A 19,038-nucleotide genomic window follows, 5' to 3' on the forward strand; every position below is an offset into this window, starting at 1 on the left:
ACACACTGACTTAGTGAAGTGGCTCCAGTTTCACATAACTTCAAAGAAATTGCTTCTTATTTGCTATCAGTTTGGCTGTATGTGCCTACATGCTGATTATGCATTGTAGAAATACCTGAATTATGCTCAACAAATCAATTTCTGAAAGGAAGCAGCCGTGGATTTCCTAAAATGTAGAACAAATTCTAGAATTTTTCTTTCTCATTTCTTTCTATTTTATCAGAATTAGTGAGATCTCTTTTGCCATTACATTTTTTATTTTTGATAATCTAGTTCATTTGTCTCAATACACTGCCAGAGCCACATAAGAGCAATCTCTTCGAAATAGTATTTACGTAGGTCATCTGTGAGAAATTAATCCTTGCAGTCAACTCCCAGCCACTTTTCAAATATTGAACAGTTTTTGCCTTTTATCCTTGTCACTCTGCTTTTACATAAGAGAGATTGAAGAGATCATACTTTTATATTTTTAATGCCAAAACTAAATTTCTCTCCCTTAGTTGAGTTTTATCATTTTACAGTTTAAGACACGTACAAGAAGTCTTCTTTTCTTAGCGTTAAAAGCTTTAATAGAAAAAAAACAAACCCAAACATTATTCACCTTACACATGTTTCGTTTAGTGATTCATGGTATTTATTATGCATTTTTTAATCAAATACTGATAGGTAATATTATAATTTTCTTGCTGATTTCAATTGTATATTTTTGTAATCTTTCAGTGTAGTAAGCATTTACAGAGCTTCTATACATATCCTTATAAGTTGGAGAAAAGAATGGAATCAAAAGCAGTTTTTACATTTCTGTCATCTATACATAACAGGTTGCCAGTGCTTGTGCATGATTTACTATGTTAAAACTATGTTTGGAATTGAATTGCAATGCATTGAATGGAAATACTGCATGTAAGAAAATGTCCACATAATTCCCAATAGTCTGTACCAAATGCCTGTTAACCATAATCGGATTTATTTAGAAATAAGCTACGTGATTATCTTTTTCATCTTTTTATTTATTTATTTATTTATTTGGTCAGATTTTCACATAGAAGAGGCTGTGGAGTGGCCTGGACTAGACCTCAAACTAGGCCAAGTTTCTGGGTTGGCTCTGGACCTTCAAAATAACCTAGTTGTCTTCCACAGAGGTGATCGTATTTGGGATGAAAAGTAAGTAGAGACCCTTGCCGAATGGTGAGTTAGAAGGTTGGATTCCTGTGTGCTGTTTACATACCTTCTCAAGAAAAGACAGACTGAAGTTCTTTTTCCATTTAAAAATTCAGTTCTTTGGCTGAAAATGTGTTTCAGAAACTCAGAATAGAAATGGTGACTGACAATTCAAGATGATGAGTTATTAGATCTTTAGACAGTAAGAATGTGTCTCCAGAGGAAAAGAACATAGTACATTTGGTCCTTAAACTGTATGACCACATTAGTATGATATTCACTGAGATTAATTATCCCTACCTCTCCATGTCTCTTAGCAGGCATTATTAGCCTGGGTGAATAATGTTTTAGTATGGTATACTGCAGTTAGTACTTCGGTTTAAGAAATGCAAAGCTATGTCCATTCTTCTTTATGTACTCTGAAAAAAAAGGGATTGTTAAAAGGTACTCTCTCAAAACAAACTTTGTTCTACCCATTTGATAAAATTTTCTACATTTAGCATCACTCAAACCAAAAAATGTCCGAACTCTGTAATGGTGGTCTAGTGTTTGTAAAATTATATAGTCAGAGGTATATTATTTTAAGAACAGAACATTCCAACAAAGAGTACTGTCTTTATTTTTGCACTGTTCTTATGTCTTTGATTTTTAAAATTGTCTATGTGTTTATATGGATACTTTTGAAATTGAAAGAGAATGCTGGGAGAAGCAGTACAAGCCTGTGACATGTTATGTGGCACCCTATAAGGCTAAAGGGTAGGGCTGTTTTCAAATCCTGATTAATTCATTTAAAGATAACATCATGTCTGAAAAATAGGACAGTATTCTGAACATTATGATAACAAATTATGTTTAGAATAGTGTTTCATGAAAGAAAATAAGTTATTTTGGTTTTAAGGTAAATAACATAATGCAGCAGATAAGGCAATAATTTGTTTCTCATACAGTATTCTCATGCGTCAGTGATATCTCCAGCTCAAGTGTATATAAATATAGACTAAATGATGCATTTTACAACTTGTATTACTCAGACTTCAAGTATTGTGTAAAAGCTGTTTTTTATCCTCCCATTCAAGAACATAAGTGCTGTTCTTTATGTTGTTGAATAACGAATTGTAAAAATATTTGAAAATAGGTTGGTCCTTCTAAAATACAGATTTTTGAGTGTCTGGCAATTGAAGTATACCAACAATCCAGAGCACAAAACTTGAGTTTTGAGATCCAGCAGTATTGGGAAAGCCTACAGGTTTTAAACAAAACAAAACAAAACAAATTCTCTGAAACAGCAGGTGTGCATGATGAATCAACTATGTTGAGAGACACAACTTCAGCTTCATTATGCTGTGGCTGAAGAAGAAGATTGGAGTTGTGATATGTAGCCTGGAAATCCATGTATGTACCACTAGTGCTCAGTAACACTACACGTGGCCTTCCATAAAGATAACTAATCATGAAATCTAGTACTTGAAATCTAGTACTTTGAGTACTTTGTTCCTAAGTCCTACTTTTTTTCTTCTTCTTTTTGTGGAGCATAGTTAATCAATGTTTAGAAAATGTAGTGTTGATAGGGACCCTTAAGTCACCTGAACTAGAACTCTGTAGGCCTTTTATATAGAGTATGATGATTTTAAAATGTGATTTTGAAAACATGCCTGTTGTTAAGCTCTTGTTCCACATCTTGTGACATGGAGAAGAGGCACACAGAAATGTGCTCACCCAACCAGCCTTCCCTTTTAACCTTTGAGTACATACACGGGCATTAAGTTTGGGGTCCCTTTCATGTGTTGTGATGAAAAAGGAAGGAGTAATGGGTGTTCTCATTTTTCAAGAAAAAAAAAAAAAAAGGTTATCTGGAAGGGGTTTATCATGACAGTTGTATGGGGGAGGCATAATAAGTTATCAGACTTTTAAGTTAACTTTTGTCATTAGCTGCAAATACACAGTTAATCGAATATTCCTTACCAAATTGTAAACATGATAAATCAATAGCCTGAAAGCCCAGAATATATTTTCTGTTTCAATGATTCACCAGCTTAGTATAGAAACAAATAAAACAAAAACAATCTGTGCTGTTAGGCTATGCACAAATATTTCCAATTCATTATTAACAAATGCCACAAAAGCTGGATCCTCATTCAGTTTAATATAGCTGGTTGAATGATCTGTGCTGTTGCAAAAGGTAACTTCAGTCTACTTTAGAGCACAAAGTTTATTCAGCAATGTAATACAGTAGCAGCTTTGCAGTGGCTGTAGCATTCCTTCAGCATGTGATTTTAAAAAAATAATCCTCTTAAATAATTAAGGTTCTTCTACAACATTGTCTCTTCAGTTTCAGAAGAGTCTTTGCTATAAGCCACATGTATTGTGTAGAATCAAAAAAATTAAAACTATTCAGCTGGCTGAGCAGTGAATCAGCTGGACATTATTTTGCATTTGTGATGAAAAATGTATGCTATTTATCCAATTTATAAAGAACTTACTAGGGAATATCAGTTACATTCTTGTTAGTGCATTCTTATCGAGGTACTGAGCACAGTACCACAATGGTGATGGATATTGATCAAGAACAGACCTCAGGGTTCTGCTTTCAGAGGTTATGAGATCAGGTGGTCTGTCTAGATTTACTATGTAGCCCACAAGAAGGATACTAGATTTAGCATTAGTGTGAAGTGACCAGATGAGAAGAAGAAACATAACAGTGGAATTACATTGGAGTTTGAAATTAGAAATAGCAGATATGCAGTGGATTTTACTTGTCCTTCAGTATCAAAGTGCAGGACCTATCAGGACACCATGTTTTATAGCAATATGACTACTGTCTTTAGTTGTTCTCTTTGTGTAGTTTTAGTCTTGCTGCTTTTAAGCTGGAAGTAGTCAGCATTGTTTGTGTTCTTATTTATCAGTTAAAACAAAGGAACATTGCCTGGAAATTAATCTCAAGCACTGGGAAGAATAAAGTGACTGTGATTTTGTAGAATTCTAGTCATTCTCCTAGAAGAGAAGTTTGACAAGGAGAAGATGAATGGAAGATCACTCCCATAATCTCAGGTTCACTAGAATTTCTCTGCATACCATCCAGTCTCTTTTTACCCTGAAATCACTTAGTTCCCAGAAGAGCTGAGAATAGCAGGAAATACTTAGGCATCTAGACAGCACCATTACTAAGAACCAAAATCATAACAAGGAAAGCCAATAATTATTTTAAGGCTAGATAGACAGTTCTGCAGATACAATCATGTTTTCGATGGGGCTTGTTTTGTACAATATCTACCATCACTAAGATTCTTTTCTTTGGTTATTTGTGTAAATTTTCTGCAGTTATCTATGTAGATTAAAAATAAGATTAGTTCAGTCTGTTCATTGTGGATGCCACAGTTTGGTAATCCATAGCTAGAGCAAGCCCGTATAAGTGTTAGACCCCTTTTAAAATAAAACTTCAAAATGAAGGGAGCTTGTCATGGCAGATTACTGTCATGAATGGTAAAGAATATAACAGCACCTGCTGAATCATGTTCAAACAATAAGGTACAACACCAGTATAGGCCTTTGTGTGTCATTACCATTTATCCATTGTCTTCCTCTACATGATGGCAGAACTCTGGGGAGAGTTTTAGTAGCTTTCACCTTTGGTTTAACCATTCATAGTTAAAAGGATTATTTTGACAGCAGACATTATTTCTACCAGAAATTCAATAGTTACATATAGTTACTATATGCAATGGCAGTATCTAAATACTATTTTTTAATCATAGCCTATGCAGAAACTTAAACACATTCTGTATTGATTTTTCTAGTTATATATAAAGTCGATATTGCTTTTCCACATTAAAAATTCTAGGCATACAAATATTTAATGTTATGGAGATGTGAGACTGTTAGACCTGTACAATACATAGTTTTAATGGCTTTATTCATAGCCTTCTCTGTGACTACAAAGTATATTCTTGTTTACCAGCTGGCATCAATCATTGCTGGATTTCTCTTGGGATTAACAAATGGATTTAAAAACACAAAGTGGGAGCAGGGAATGGGCTTTGTATTCATGCATTTTTCATTCACATAAAACACCATGCTCTAACATTTAGCCTGAAATGTTGTTCAAAATATTTTACACTCTGTTTACCTTCACTAAAAGCTGAACACATATTTTAACAGGTTAGAGTTAGAGACAATGTTTCTGTAAGGATACAGACAACTATAATTTTATTTTTTGGAAGCATGTGATAATTTCATTCCTAGTAAATGTCCTCTGGAAAGTTTATCCTGATTCTTAATGTATGAAACAGTGGCATGTACAAATCTTTTTTATGAATATATTCCATGTCCTCTGAAAATTGTGTGCAATTTTGTGGGATTAGGAGGAATGCACATAATATACTATAGTCTTGTGTAAGCACACTGTGAAAAGAATAAGAACCATAAGAACTAAATCTTGTAGTAGTAAGCTCCAGCAAAATACTGAACTGCTTATGAAAAAAGCAGAAGACACACAAACAAGCAGAGACTGCCTTAGATGGTACAAAATATACCTGGTCTTCCTGGCAGGTATGCCCTGGCGATTCCCTGTATTTTTTTCCTTAAGCTATATTGTTGAATTTCTCATTTCTGGGTTGCCATGAATGAAATTATTAAACAAAATAATTTGAAAAAGGGTTTTTACTTACTTTAGGACTACCTTTAATTGTTGCTGTATTGATTTGGTGCTCCTTTAGTTTAGAAGTCATAACCTCAGTAGAAAATGCAGACATACAACACTATTAACTCTTACAATCATACAGTGATGCAATAAGGTTTATATTTAAAGAAAAAAGAAGCCAATAACCCCACACTGGAACTGAACTACAAAACTTGGCTTTAAGTTGTGTGTATATTGTTCATCAGTAGAACCTTCTAATGCTGGCTTTCTATTCCACTCTTTTTGTACAGTTCTTTTGACAGCAAATTTGTCTATCAGCAAAGAGGACTTGGACCCATTGAACAGAACACAATTATTGTCTTGAATCCAAGTAATGCAAAACTGCTTCATTCCACAGGCAAAAATATGTAAGTTGAGTTTTTTCTCATACTAATTGAACTAATATTTCATATATTTTATACCAAAGAGTCCCTAAACTCATTTTTGTGTGTTTTATATTCTGTTTCTGCATTTATATACAATTGTGTAATTGTAGCCTGAGTATCTTCAAGTAAATAAATAATTATTTAGATGAACTGAATTTCATAACCGAGACACTATTGTCAAGAAAATTCCAAGCTGTAAAGCTGTATTTTTCATTAAATGCTATATGTAGTTAGTACGTACCACGCTTGTTTTTGATCTGTCGATAAAAAATGAAATCTTCGCATCTCTATCATTCTCCAGAAAAATGATTTTAACTTCATTCTCCTACATTTGTGATTGCAGGTTTTATTTACCACATGGTTTGAGTGTAGATAAAAATGGTAACTACTGGGTCACTGATGTAGCTCTTCATCAGGTATGTTTCTGAAGTTTTAGTATCAGGACCATTAAATCTTGCTAAAAAAATATTTTTATTTTCCTAGAGATTTGACATACATTGCTTATCTAGGTCTGTTTGGAATAACATTAAGAATGTGCCTACAGAAATTCACCCCTGTGCACTTCATGGAATATAGTTGTGTTGAATAATTTGCTACAAGGATATAGCTTGTAGAAATAATAGTATCATAGACTCCAACCGTGGAATCATGGTCTCAGTTGGAAGGGACCTTAAAGATTATCTCATTCCAGCTGCTCTGCCGTGGGCAGGGACACTTTCCACTAGGCCAGGTTGCTCAGAGCTCCATCCAGTGTGGCCTGGAACACTTTCAGAGGTGGGCAGCCTCACCAGTGGCATCCCCAACCTTGTGGTAAAGAGTTTCCTCCTAATATCTAATCTAATCTAAACCTACTCCCTGTCTGAAGTCATTCCACTTGAATGGGGAATTCTATTACTATGTGCATCTGTAAAAAGTTCATTTCTGTCTTTCTTGTGAGCTCCCTTCAGTAACTGGGAGGCCACAATTAGGTCACCCAAAAGCCTTTTTTTTTAAATGCGGGACAGTCCCAGTTCTCTCAACCTTTCCTCATAGTAGAGGTGCTCTATCCCTCTGATCACCTTGGTGTGCCTCCTCTGGACTCTCTCCAACATCTCCATGTCCATGCTGTGCTGGGAGCCCAGGGCTGGAGGCAGCTCTGCAGGTGGGGTCTCACCAGAGCGGGGCAGAGGGGCAGAATCCCCTCCCTCCCCTGCTGCCCACGGGGCTTTGGATGCAGCCCAGGACATGGTCAACCTTGGGCTGTGAGCACACATTACCAGCTCATGTTGAACTTCTCATCAACCAACACATTCTCCTCAGGGCTGGTCTCAATGTCTTCTCCTCCCAGCCTATATTTGTGCTTGGGATTGCCCCAACCCAGGTGCAAGACCTTGCACTTGGCCTTGTTGAATTTCACAAGGTTCTCATGGAGACATCCTTTCAAGATCCGTCTAATTTTCTGCTGTGTCTTTTGCTTACCAGTGCAGTTAAGTCTAGAAAGTGAAAGTAAATTGTTTGCTTTGTAATGACAGGAAATTTGTATTTTAAGCAGAAGTTTCCTAGAATCAGGGCTATTGAATAACTAATAATAAATATTATGGTCAATATATTAAGATTATATTTGGTATGTAAATTTATTTTATACACAGTGATAGGAGTTTTTTCCCTAGGCCACCTAGGTCTTAGTTTTCACCTTCAATAACTGAAACCTCTTTCCTTTTCCTTTTGACTGAAAAAAAGGTTTTCAAACTAGGAGCCAATGACAAAGAGCCATTACTGATCTTAGGAGTACCTTTGCAACCAGGCAGTGACAAAAATCATTTCTGTCAACCAACTGATGTGGCCGTGGACCCAGTCACTGGCAGCATTTACATCTCTGATGGCTACTGCAACAGTCGGATTATTCAGTTCTCTCCAAATGGACTGTATGTGATGCAGTGGGGAGAAGGTACAGTCAGGACTCTAGGTCCTTTACCCATACTGCTGTTACCATGAGCTCATCCTGAACCCCTAAATTGCTGATGTTGCTATTAATCTCAACCTTTCCTCATAGTAGAGGTGCTCTATCCCTCTGATCACCTTGGTGTGCCTCCTCTGGACTCTCTCCAACATCTCCATGTCCATGCTGTGCTGGGAGCCCAGGGCTGGAGGCAGCTCTGCAGGTGGGGTCTCACCAGAGCGGGGCAGAGGGGCAGAATCCCCTCCCTCCCCTGCTGCCCACGGGGCTTTGGATGCAGCCCAGGACATGGTCAACCTTGGGCTGTGAGCACACATTACCAGCTCATGTTGAACTTCTCATCAACCAACACATTCTCCTCAGGGCTGGTCTCAATGTCTTCTCCTCCCAGCCTATATTTGTGCTTGGGATTGCCCCAACCCAGGTGCAAGACCTTGCACTTGGCCTTGTTGAATTTCACAAGGTTCTCATGGAGACATCCTTTCAAGATCCGTCTAATTTTCTGCTGTGTCTTTTGCTTACCAGTGCAGTTAAGTCTAGAAAGTGAAAGTAAATTGTTTGCTTTGTAATGACAGGAAATTTGTATTTTAAGCAGAAGTTTCCTAGAATCAGGGCTATTGAATAACTAATAATAAATATTATGGTCAATATATTAAGATTATATTTGGTATGTAAATTTATTTTATACACAGTGATAGGAGTTTTTTCCCTAGGCCACCTAGGTCTTAGTTTTCACCTTCAATAACTGAAACCTCTTTCCTTTTCCTTTTGACTGAAAAAAAGGTTTTCAAACTAGGAGCCAATGACAAAGAGCCATTACTGATCTTAGGAGTACCTTTGCAACCAGGCAGTGACAAAAATCATTTCTGTCAACCAACTGATGTGGCCGTGGACCCAGTCACTGGCAGCATTTACATCTCTGATGGCTACTGCAACAGTCGGATTATTCAGTTCTCTCCAAATGGACTGTATGTGATGCAGTGGGGAGAAGGTACAGTCAGGGCTCTTGGTACTTTACCCATACTGCTGTTACCATGAGCTCATCATGAACCACTAAATTGCTGATGTTGCTATTAATTTTTTTTAATTAATTTCTATAACTGAAATACCTTCCAGGCCCTACATGAATTTCAGCCTTGTCCTTGCATCCAAATTTTCTCTTGACTTTTTCTACAGCTACTTGTAGTGGTTACATATTTACTAAGAATAAAAAGTGGGGGTTTGTTGTCTTGCTTTCAGAATAAATATTGTCATGTTCTGTTTGTCTAGAAAATATTCTGACTTTCATAAAGCCAAATGTTTTTCTTAAACATACAAGAAAGGAATAATTTTTTGCCAGATTTATACTGTGATTTCATCTATTTTAAGTTTCATTAATAATTATAATTCTGCTTGACTCAGATTTATGTATCTCTGTAACTATGCTGAATATGCTCAGGAAACTGAAAATTCTAAATTTGGGATTTATAAAGAAAACAAAGTAGGCTAATGTGAGTTATCTACCTAAATGCTAGAAAGAAAGCAAGCTGACCTTAGTCTTTTCTCAGGGTTACATTGCACTATGTGGCATACTGCTGTTTCTAAGTGAAACTGATAGTTTCAGTGTGTACTTTAACACAAACTTGGGGCTTTTTTTTTAATTGCAGAGACTTCTCTAGGCAGATCCAGACCTGGGCAGTTTTATATCCCTCACAGCTTAGCCCTGGTCCCTGACTTAAGTCAGCTGTGCGTTGCAGACAGAGAAAATGGTCGAATTCAATGCTTTAGGCTGGAGACTGGGGAGTTCACAAAAGAGATCAAGCACAAAGCATTTGGAAGAGAGTTATTTGCAGTTTCATACTCTCCAGGTAATCCTTTTTCTTGTTCTTCGTATTTCAAGTAGTTGCTTTGTGCCAGGATGTCAGTGTTATTTCCTGAAGTGCTATTGTGTTATCTTGGGATGAATATTAATTATCTTCTAGAGTAGTCCTGATGCAATAGAAAATTTGAGAACTACCTGTTTTCCTGCTTGTGGATGAGGGAAGCTTGCATCTAATCTCTATTTCTAAAAAATTACTGATTACTCCCTAAATGTAATATCAACAAGTAGACGATCTTGCTGCTTCCTGGTGACTGCACAGTTAGTCAGTAAATAATTAATTATTATTCATAATAACATTTCTAAATATTCATTTTGAACTCCATTGAAGAGAGCAAAATTAAGACCAAATGAACAACCAGGGTTTTTGGTTTCATGAAACCAGAGAACTGAAAACAAGCTAAAAACATTGTGGTTTTTAATATCACAATCTGGTTAACAATTACTATATTTAGTTTTTGGATTAGATTTTAAATACCGATTCTGAAGGTGAGGTAAATGTTAAGAACTGAATGAGGAATTTTGGCATGTTGGGCTCCTGACTCCTTAATACCAAATTTAATATCATGTTTCTCTCTTTTGCATCTGCAAGAATGTAAAAAAATGCTGTGCTGGATGAGAGGCTTGATATCTATGTGTCTCTGACAGCAGAAAGAGGCATTCTGAGAGTGTGTGTAAGCTTGGATGCATTTTGTAGTCATTCCTCTCCTATTCACCATGCATCCACAAACCCTTTATTTAGCAGTTTTAGGAGGTAACCTCTGATCTGTTCTTCACAGTGTCTTTCTACAGACATATTGCCCATAAGTTCTAATCCCATTACAAACTGACTTGTATTGTCTGGTTCATTGGCCTTCCACCATTGCAGGCTCTGGAAGTTCATTCTCTACTTTATTTATTTATTTTTAATATAAAAAGTGACCTAGTTTCATTGAGTGCTATTCAGTCTTAGAATTTTGGGAGCTGAATAACAGTTCCACACTCCCCCTATCTGGTGCCCCTTCATCTTGCATTATCCTCTTCAAACCAAAGAACCCCAGCCACCTTAGCCTCTCCCCATAAGCTATTTAATTGCTTCAGCCCCTTGAGTATTGTATTTGCCTTTCTCTTCCAGCATCTTTAGCTTCATTGGAACCTTTTTGAGATGCAGAAAGTAAAAGAGCACTCAGTATGTGTGCATGCTAAGTTTAGTGTAGAACTGTCCCCTCCATTCCTAATTCTTCTCCTCATGATGCCAGACATTCTACTGAAATTTTGTCTGACACTGTACATGGAGGTGGAGATTTCAGGAATCTTTTAGGGATGGCTTGGAGATATCTCTCCTGAGCTGTAGCTGCCAGTTCCAAGTTCAAACATCACATAGGCATGATCTAGATTTTTTTTTTTGGAAGAAACATCACTTTACATTTGTCTTTGCAGAAGCAGTCCTGCCATCTGTTTAACAACTTACTTGTATAAAAAGTCTTTCTGGACTTCCTTAGTATCATGGAACTTTTGACTTGTCCACAGAACTCAGTTTTCTTCCTCAGACTGCTAGGTGTTCTTGTTTGCCCCATTTTTCAGTCATTGATGAAAACTGTGAATAAAATTTCTGACTCTGATCACTTCAACATCAGACTATTCAGAGTTCTGTGTCCTGAAGAATTACAAACTCTGCCTATAAGCTTAGCTCTTTGCTTCTTGTTCATTAGTGGGTCTTTTGTTCAGCCCTTTGATATTCAATATCCACATTCAATAACCTCTAAGGCACTACCTTGTCAAGGGTTTTCTGAAAGCACAAATATGTCCATAGAATCTGCTTACCTGTGTGCTTTTTCTCCCTGTTCAGAGCTGAGGCACAGCCCTTAGAGAAGCCACACCAACTTGTTCTGACGGGCTACACTTGCCCATGTCTCAGTCTTCATTATGGATTCTACCATCTCGCTGGAGATGGATACCAGAATTGGTAATGTGTCTTTGCAGACACCCTTTTGTAGGTGGGCGCTACTTCAGCATCCTGCTAGTCTTCTGGACAAGTGGCTGTCTGCAGTGCTGGGTTACTTAATTTGGCCTGAAGTCTGATTTCACATTTGGTTTCCTTCTGAAATTTGAGTGAATGCCATCTAAACCTCATAAACTAATAACCTCCAACTTGTCTTATAACTTGTGCTTCCCGTTGAGCTGTCTCCTCTGATCTCTTTACTAAGAAAAAAAAATTGAGTGTTAGAAACTTCCCAACATATTAAACAGAAAAAACTGACAAAACCCATTCCTTTGCCATAGGCCTGTAATCCCCCCTCTAATTCACATATTTTCTTTTTGTGGTCCCACTTACTCCCCAGCTGACTTTCTTCTTTTGATGCATTGAAAGAAATTTCTATCAGGTCAACCATCCGTAGCACAGCATTCTTGAGATTATTTTTCTAACACCTTCACATTCCTTTTACATTTAAACTGTATATAAAATATTGTCTTGCTGGTTCTTCATATTTGAACTAAGTGTGCATCTCTTAAATGACGAAGTTTCAGTGAGTTATACCTTGCTTAACTTTCCTCTTGTAGTTTAGCTTCTTGTTGAGTTATCTTCTGTCTCTCTGTCTTTTAGACAGCCTTTTTTCATCTAAACTATTATAGTTTCATCTTCACTGCAATTTGCTATATGTGGGTTCTTAAGGCAAATCTAATGTTGTTGCAGGTGGTCTCCTCTTTGCAATTAATGGAATGCCCTATCCTGGAGAGGCAGAATCAGTGCAAGGATTTGTGATGAACTTCTCTACTGGAGAAATAATTGATACTTTCATTCCACTTAGAGAGGTAGAGTATTGCACAGTGTGCCTGTTACATATAATTATATATATGAGAACATCAGTAACATTCTACTTTTCCAACTTCCATAAGAAGTTGGAAAATTGTTTATTGCTGGAAATAAGACATTTTATAATGTAAGGTGTTCAAAAGGAATTCTTTATAGTACTAAATAAAAACACTAGAATTATGGATATTAGCTTCTACATGTGGTACATATTTGAAAATTATACTAACTTCTAGATGATTCCTACAGATAATTTATTCAGGCAGGATAAGCCCACTTTGTTACTGCCATTACAGTTCTTAACAGTGAATTTAATACAATAATGAAGTAATTGAAAGATTCATGTATTTAGATGCTAGTAGCTTGTCAAAAAATAGAGCTTATTCCTAAACAGAAATAATATGCAACTGTATGATTATATCCCTCTTTACAGAATAGTAGTAAGTTAAGGCTAAATGTTCTTCATGCAGTATAGTACATTAAAATTTTGGGGTTTTTTAACAGTTTCTATGTATTGTCTTAGATTAAAGAATGAATGTTAATATTCCCACTTCTTGCAGCCACATAACACTCTTTATTTGCAGTCCAACTTTAAATTATATTGAGAGTTATTTTTTCTGAGTATAGCAAATAGCTGTTTTGCATATGAACTTTAACAAAAATTAAATGTGCGGGCTTCAAACCAAGATTATTTTTGACAATATGTATTACAGTGGATAAAGTGGAATGTAATAAAATTAATAGAAATAATATTAATATAATTTTTTAGCATTAATATATGGAATAATCTCTATGTTGTTATCCCTGGAGGAGGCAAACATTCAATAGAAATGGAATTCCTTTCCTTTCACACATTTGGGTTTCACACCAGCACCTGCTGCATTTTCCAGTCTAAAGCAGGATTGAATATGACCAGGCTCAAGTTAGGTGTTAAGGAGGCCTCGTGAAAGCATAGACACTTAGGGGTAATCTGTGACTGCTTATCTTCATAGAGCTTTGAGATGCCACATGATATTGTTGCTTCAGAAGACAGAACAGTATTTGTTGGAGATGTTCATGCCAAAGCAGTGTGGAAGTTTGCATCTGTGGAAAGTATGTTTTTTTTTTTGTTCTTAATGTCCTAACTTCACATTTTGTACCTTCAGGTCAGTATCACTTATCTGGTACCCCTGGCCAAGAGCCTAGTGGCATAATGAGTGATTTAAGCGCACTACAGGCTTCACCTGCAGCAGTTGTGTGCTGCTGCTCAGTTTTCATTAAAAGACTGTTCTTCAGCATTGTTGTGTGCTCTATCAAAGAAGAGTCCTGGGCACATGAGTTTGTCACAGAAGGAATCAACATGCATTTGCCTTACACATCCATTTTCAGTACTTGCTTAAACAAAAGTGTTACTCCAGTATTTTAGTAATTTCAGTGTATCATTTGCTGAGAACTCAACTGCTTCCTGTGAGGTTATCATGAAGAAAACTCCCAAGGTATGAAATAAAAACACAGGTCAACTTAAAAATTTTATTCATTTCATTGGGAGCATTCATCACTAGAAAATTAATCTAGTATAATTTGAAGTCCTATTTTCATACAGAGGAAACACTTGCCAGTTTTAATCTAGTAACCCCCAAGGCAAGCAGCCTCAGTTCAGGGAGAGGAACCTGATTAGTCAGACTTCAGTTTAGTAGGATTCAGAGAGAGGTTACATGTTTTACAGCAATAAAAGTATAATCCATTGCTCCATTATATGGGATAAAAAATGTATGACAGACATAAAGTCTAGCTTCAGGATGTTAGTCATCCAGTAAGAGTCCGCTGCTATAAATGACTAAGCTAGTTATTCCTTATTTGTCTTGTTTATAATTAATAGATTTTCCTTTGGGGCATTTGGTATCAGCTGCTGTTAATAACAGGAGACTGGATCAGATAAATTGTAATTCATATTGGATATGTTTTTATCTGCATCTAGTAAACTGAACATGAACAATTCTCAGCTTTTATTCAAAGAAACATGAGAATAAAAAAGTAAAGGAATTTTTGCAGGTTAGATGAGGGAAGTCCTTGTATAAAATTTTCTTTTTAGTTTTTGCTGAAGTATAAAAGAGCAGTAGCTAAGAAACTCTGATTCAACCAGCCTTTAATTCACTATGATTTTGATTATAATAAACAGTTTTATTTTTGCAGGAATCTATGAACCTTTAGGCATACACATAAAATCTTTCTGTTTCATAAAAGCTGGTTATTGCAAGCAACTTCCATAGACTGAGCTCTTCCTTTTTTTCCTCTGGCCTTGTGAGCTACTGAATAGTTTATATTGACTCTCTGTGATGAAATTCACACGTTGATGGGAATGTTTACTGTAGGATTGTATTGTACTTTTGAGAAAGCTAGCAGGAAGATGTCACTGAGTGTCTTTCTGAAATATCAGTTGTCCTGAAGAATGATTTTGTTTTACAGAAATGGAGCATCGGTCAGTTAAAAAGGCTGGTATTGAGGTACAGGAGACAAAAGGTTAGTTTGATTGATAATGAAAATGAAGGGATCAGTATGTTCACGTAGACCAGGGCTGCTTCTGCCAAACTGAAGGGACAAAATACTGACTAGTTTGACCTGTTTTTTGTGAGTTCCTATCGGAAGCACTAGAAGGAAGCTTGGAACACTGTTACTGGTAGATGCTATTTCACAGCCAGTCTAAACATTTCATTTCCAGTGATGACAAGTACTTCAGTGTCACAGAATAAAAATTTTAGTAGGTTAATTCCATTCTACCATCTGGTATGTTCCAATTTGTTATCTGTGGCAGCTCCCTTAGATGCAGAAATAGCTCTAAAATACAGCAGCAACAGTTACTCCCCAACACCCTCCCCCTGCTACAACTCTCCACCACCAAAAAAGGGTTCTTTGAAATGACAATTGGTTTATATTCCTGTGTAGTCTTTTAGTACACAGCCTTGTCAGTCACACCATATGGCAAGAAATACTCTTTTTTCTATTTACATTTCTTCCCATAGATTTACTAGACTTTTTATTTATTTAATCTTCATGAAAATGAAAAAAAAAGGAAAGAGAAAATGAAAGCATATAGGAACAATATAAGGAGACAGTACACACAGAGTAGATTCAAAGGAGTAAAATACCGATTAAAAGATGAAAAGACATTTTAACCATTTGTATTCTATTATGTAGCTCATTTCTCTTTCAGATAAACAGTACCACATTATTGTACTCTTTATAAAGGCATTTAAAATGTTCAAATGTTCTTAACTGGTTTTCTTTGCTTAAATTCAGAGCTTATGTAGTTTGCTTCAGCCATATATACACAGACAGAGAAAAGTCAAAAAAATCCCAACTGCCAATTGAAAGAATAAGGAAGGCTAATGAAACAATGAAATGCTTACTGCCATTACTGTTATCCTTTTATTTTATCTCCATTGGTACACCAGCCTGCCTGAAGCACTCAAAAGGGAAGTGTTGACATTACAGCATGATGTATATCCAGGGATATGTAAATGCCTTTTGGTTTTCTTTAGCTGACACTTCTAATGTCATAGAGAAAAAATGCAATAGTAACACCAGGGTAAGAACAAGGTTTTAAGTAACAATGTCTAAAACTGTTTAGAGTAGGTAGGCTGAAATTAACATCTTTCAGCTCCACTGGGAGAAAAGAGTCAGTGGATTTTGTGTCATCTGCTTAATAAATGGAGAGGAGTAGCCTGCACTCTCACAACCTCCTGGTGACTGTTACTATCGCTTGTACTCCTGTGACATGGGGGAAAACATATGAAGAACTGTAACTTTGCCCAGAAAGATGATGGAGGAAAATCTTCCTTAGCAGTAACTACTTCTTGAACAGATAGCATGTTTTCATCGTGTCATTGTTATCCTTGTACTTGTGATAACAATGATATTATTTATCATTGTATTAGGGCTGAGCATAAACTGAACCATTTGCTATTCCTTCAGAGTAGAAGATCATTTTAATTTTGAATGAGTATCAAAACAGTGTTGATTTAAAGTGTTTGTGATGCAGCTACTTGTTAAGACATGCTGTTCAGTCTAAATTCAAAATACATAGCTAGACAGTTTTACTTACTACAAGGTAATCACAAAGCATTTGCAACATCATAGAGGTTTTTCTTAAATAGTTTTTCTCCTTGTGGGTATAGAGTTAACAAAATAGTCAGCAATGACTGAATGCAGTTTTCAAAAGCTCTGCAGATTTGTAGAACCAAAATTCCTTATGGAATGTAACAGTTCTGAAATTTTAACCCTTTGCCACAGTTTTATTAGAGAGATCTTTAAACTTTTTCTTTGTGTTTATGATAATATGATGTATACTGGCTTTCTGTATTTCTTGTGGAAATGTTTTTGTCAAAAGGAGATGTTTAATTGGTGTTACACCACACAGTTATTTGCAAAAATGGATCATTGGGGTAATTTCCTATATTTTAAATAGTAGATACTTTTTAGGACAAAACTGTTTGTCCCATCTCCTTTCCTCGTTTGAGAAAAGGGGAGGGAATCTTTGTTAGTGAGTGATATCATTCAGACTTGTTCTTCCTTTTATTTGGGATAATGTCAGTAAAAGCCAAAAATTGCTCCGTAAGAGTTTGTCTTTTTTTTCCTTGTTACAAAGCACTTAAGGTATCCTAGCTTGTTGTTTCCTGTAGCATTCTGTTCTGCAACAGCTGTTCAAGCAACAGCTTGATGCATATGGCTTACATATGGAAATTGTTTTCTTTTTAAAGAATCAGAAACAATTGTTGAAGCCAGATTGAAAAACAAGCCAGAATCAAGAGACCCTCTAAAGAATATGGATAAACAACACTTGGTCCAACAGGCCAGCAGCACTGGAGTTTCCTTTGTTCTTATTACAACTCTTCTTATTATCCCTGTTGTTGTCCTGCTGGTAATTTTAGTATTTATTCGGTGGAGGAAGACAACTGTCTATGGAGGTAACTGTTCTAGAGAACAGGCTTTTATTATTCCAGTTCCAAATATCACTGAACACTGGGGATTGAGGGTATGAAGAGAGCAGCTCCCTGTGCCTTTGCCATCCTGAACAGTTGCAGTGGTGCTGCATGCAAACTTACAGCTTGGCAGGTACACAGCACCTGCAGCCCCCTGAGCCTTTAAGCCAGCCTCAAGTTAGCACCTCTTCAGAACATGTATCAAAAACTTTAACTGGTGTCAAGGCAAAAACTGGTATCTCAGAAATTACTAGAATAAATTCATGTTGTATTGTGTAGAATTCAGAAATTTTAATACTGCAAGCATAGTTTGATTTTTTAGTATGGAATCTTTAAACTGCTGAGAACAAAAGACTCCATCCATATGGGTATTACAGAGATACGGGCAAAACGAAAGCAGATACCATTACAAGAGATTTTGTATTATTGCTCTCTCCTACCTAATCAATCCTGTGAGTCAGACATGCTTCCATAGTGCACCTTAATCCATAGCTCTGAAAGCTTTAATTTGTACTTAGAAGTTATGTAAATGGTTCTAAATTTGTATTGTATAATAACATTATTTTTCATAAATTGGCAGACTGCGATAGACATTTGATCACTAGACTTGTTATTTTGTATCACGAAATTGTTTTATCAAGATACTTTCATCGGGGAAGAAAATGTACACAACACAGTTCTGCCACTGGTCAGGACTTAGTGTGACAGAGTAGGCCATTCAGCAATCTAATATGGCTATGCAACTGAATTGGATGTATTTTATTTCAAGATATTAGCATACGGCTTCCTGACTTTTGTATTCAAATGTGTTAGCATACCACATGTGCTACATAGCATATCAAATATGCTACAACTCTAGTCTATTGCCGTGCTGCCATAAATGGCTTCTTAGAGCTGCTGATTAATTTGTTGAATGTCTGTGATTTTTATCAGAAAATACAGGTACTTATTTGATCACAGAACACTCAGGGTTTAGTTTATTTTTGAAATTTACTTTATTTTTCAGCTGATGGGGAATGCAAACTTGATTCTACTGCAGGCAGAATTTTAGGCAGACTTAGAGGTAAGTAGTCACTGAAGATATTTTCAAATGCAGTAACTGGAGGCTTTTTTTCTCTATTCATGTAGACTAACAGATTTGATGGAACTTTCTCAAAGGAAGGACTGGGGGCAAAGATCAGGGGTTTTTGAAAATTTCTTTTACAACAACTTTTATCTGTCATTATCTGCCCACTAAATAGAATGAGTCACTACCAGTGGGAGAGCAGGAGCT

The 19,038-nt window shown here is 36.3% G+C and overlaps 1 protein-coding gene across 5 annotated transcripts in view; it reads left to right on the forward strand.

Annotated features, from left to right (window-relative positions):
• The window catches only part of PAM (peptidylglycine alpha-amidating monooxygenase), a 117,310-nt gene that overhangs the window by 96,830 nt on the left and 1,442 nt on the right, over positions 1–19,038 (forward strand). For 4 of the 5 annotated variants that reach the window (XM_041471121.1, XM_041471123.1, XM_041471125.1 and 1 more), the window contains 10 exons: positions 1,035–1,164; positions 6,088–6,204; positions 6,566–6,638; positions 7,942–8,149; positions 9,805–10,005; positions 12,691–12,809; positions 13,800–13,899; positions 15,253–15,306; positions 17,544–17,750; positions 18,772–18,828. In XM_041471121.1, coding sequence (XP_041327055.1) covers positions 1,035–1,164; positions 6,088–6,204; positions 6,566–6,638; positions 7,942–8,149; positions 9,805–10,005; positions 12,691–12,809; positions 13,800–13,899; positions 15,253–15,306; positions 17,544–17,750; positions 18,772–18,828 — 1,266 coding nt within the window. The remainder of the gene's footprint in view (positions 1–1,034; positions 1,165–6,087; positions 6,205–6,565; positions 6,639–7,941; positions 8,150–9,804; positions 10,006–12,690; positions 12,810–13,799; positions 13,900–15,252; positions 15,307–17,543; positions 17,751–18,771; positions 18,829–19,038) is intronic. The other variant, XM_041471124.1, reaches the window with a different exon arrangement.

Source organism: Pyrgilauda ruficollis, unplaced genomic scaffold (genome assembly GCF_017590135.1).
Source record: "Pyrgilauda ruficollis isolate IOZ18807 unplaced genomic scaffold, ASM1759013v1 scaffold257, whole genome shotgun sequence".
NCBI lineage: Eukaryota > Metazoa > Chordata > Aves > Passeriformes > Passeridae > Pyrgilauda > Pyrgilauda ruficollis.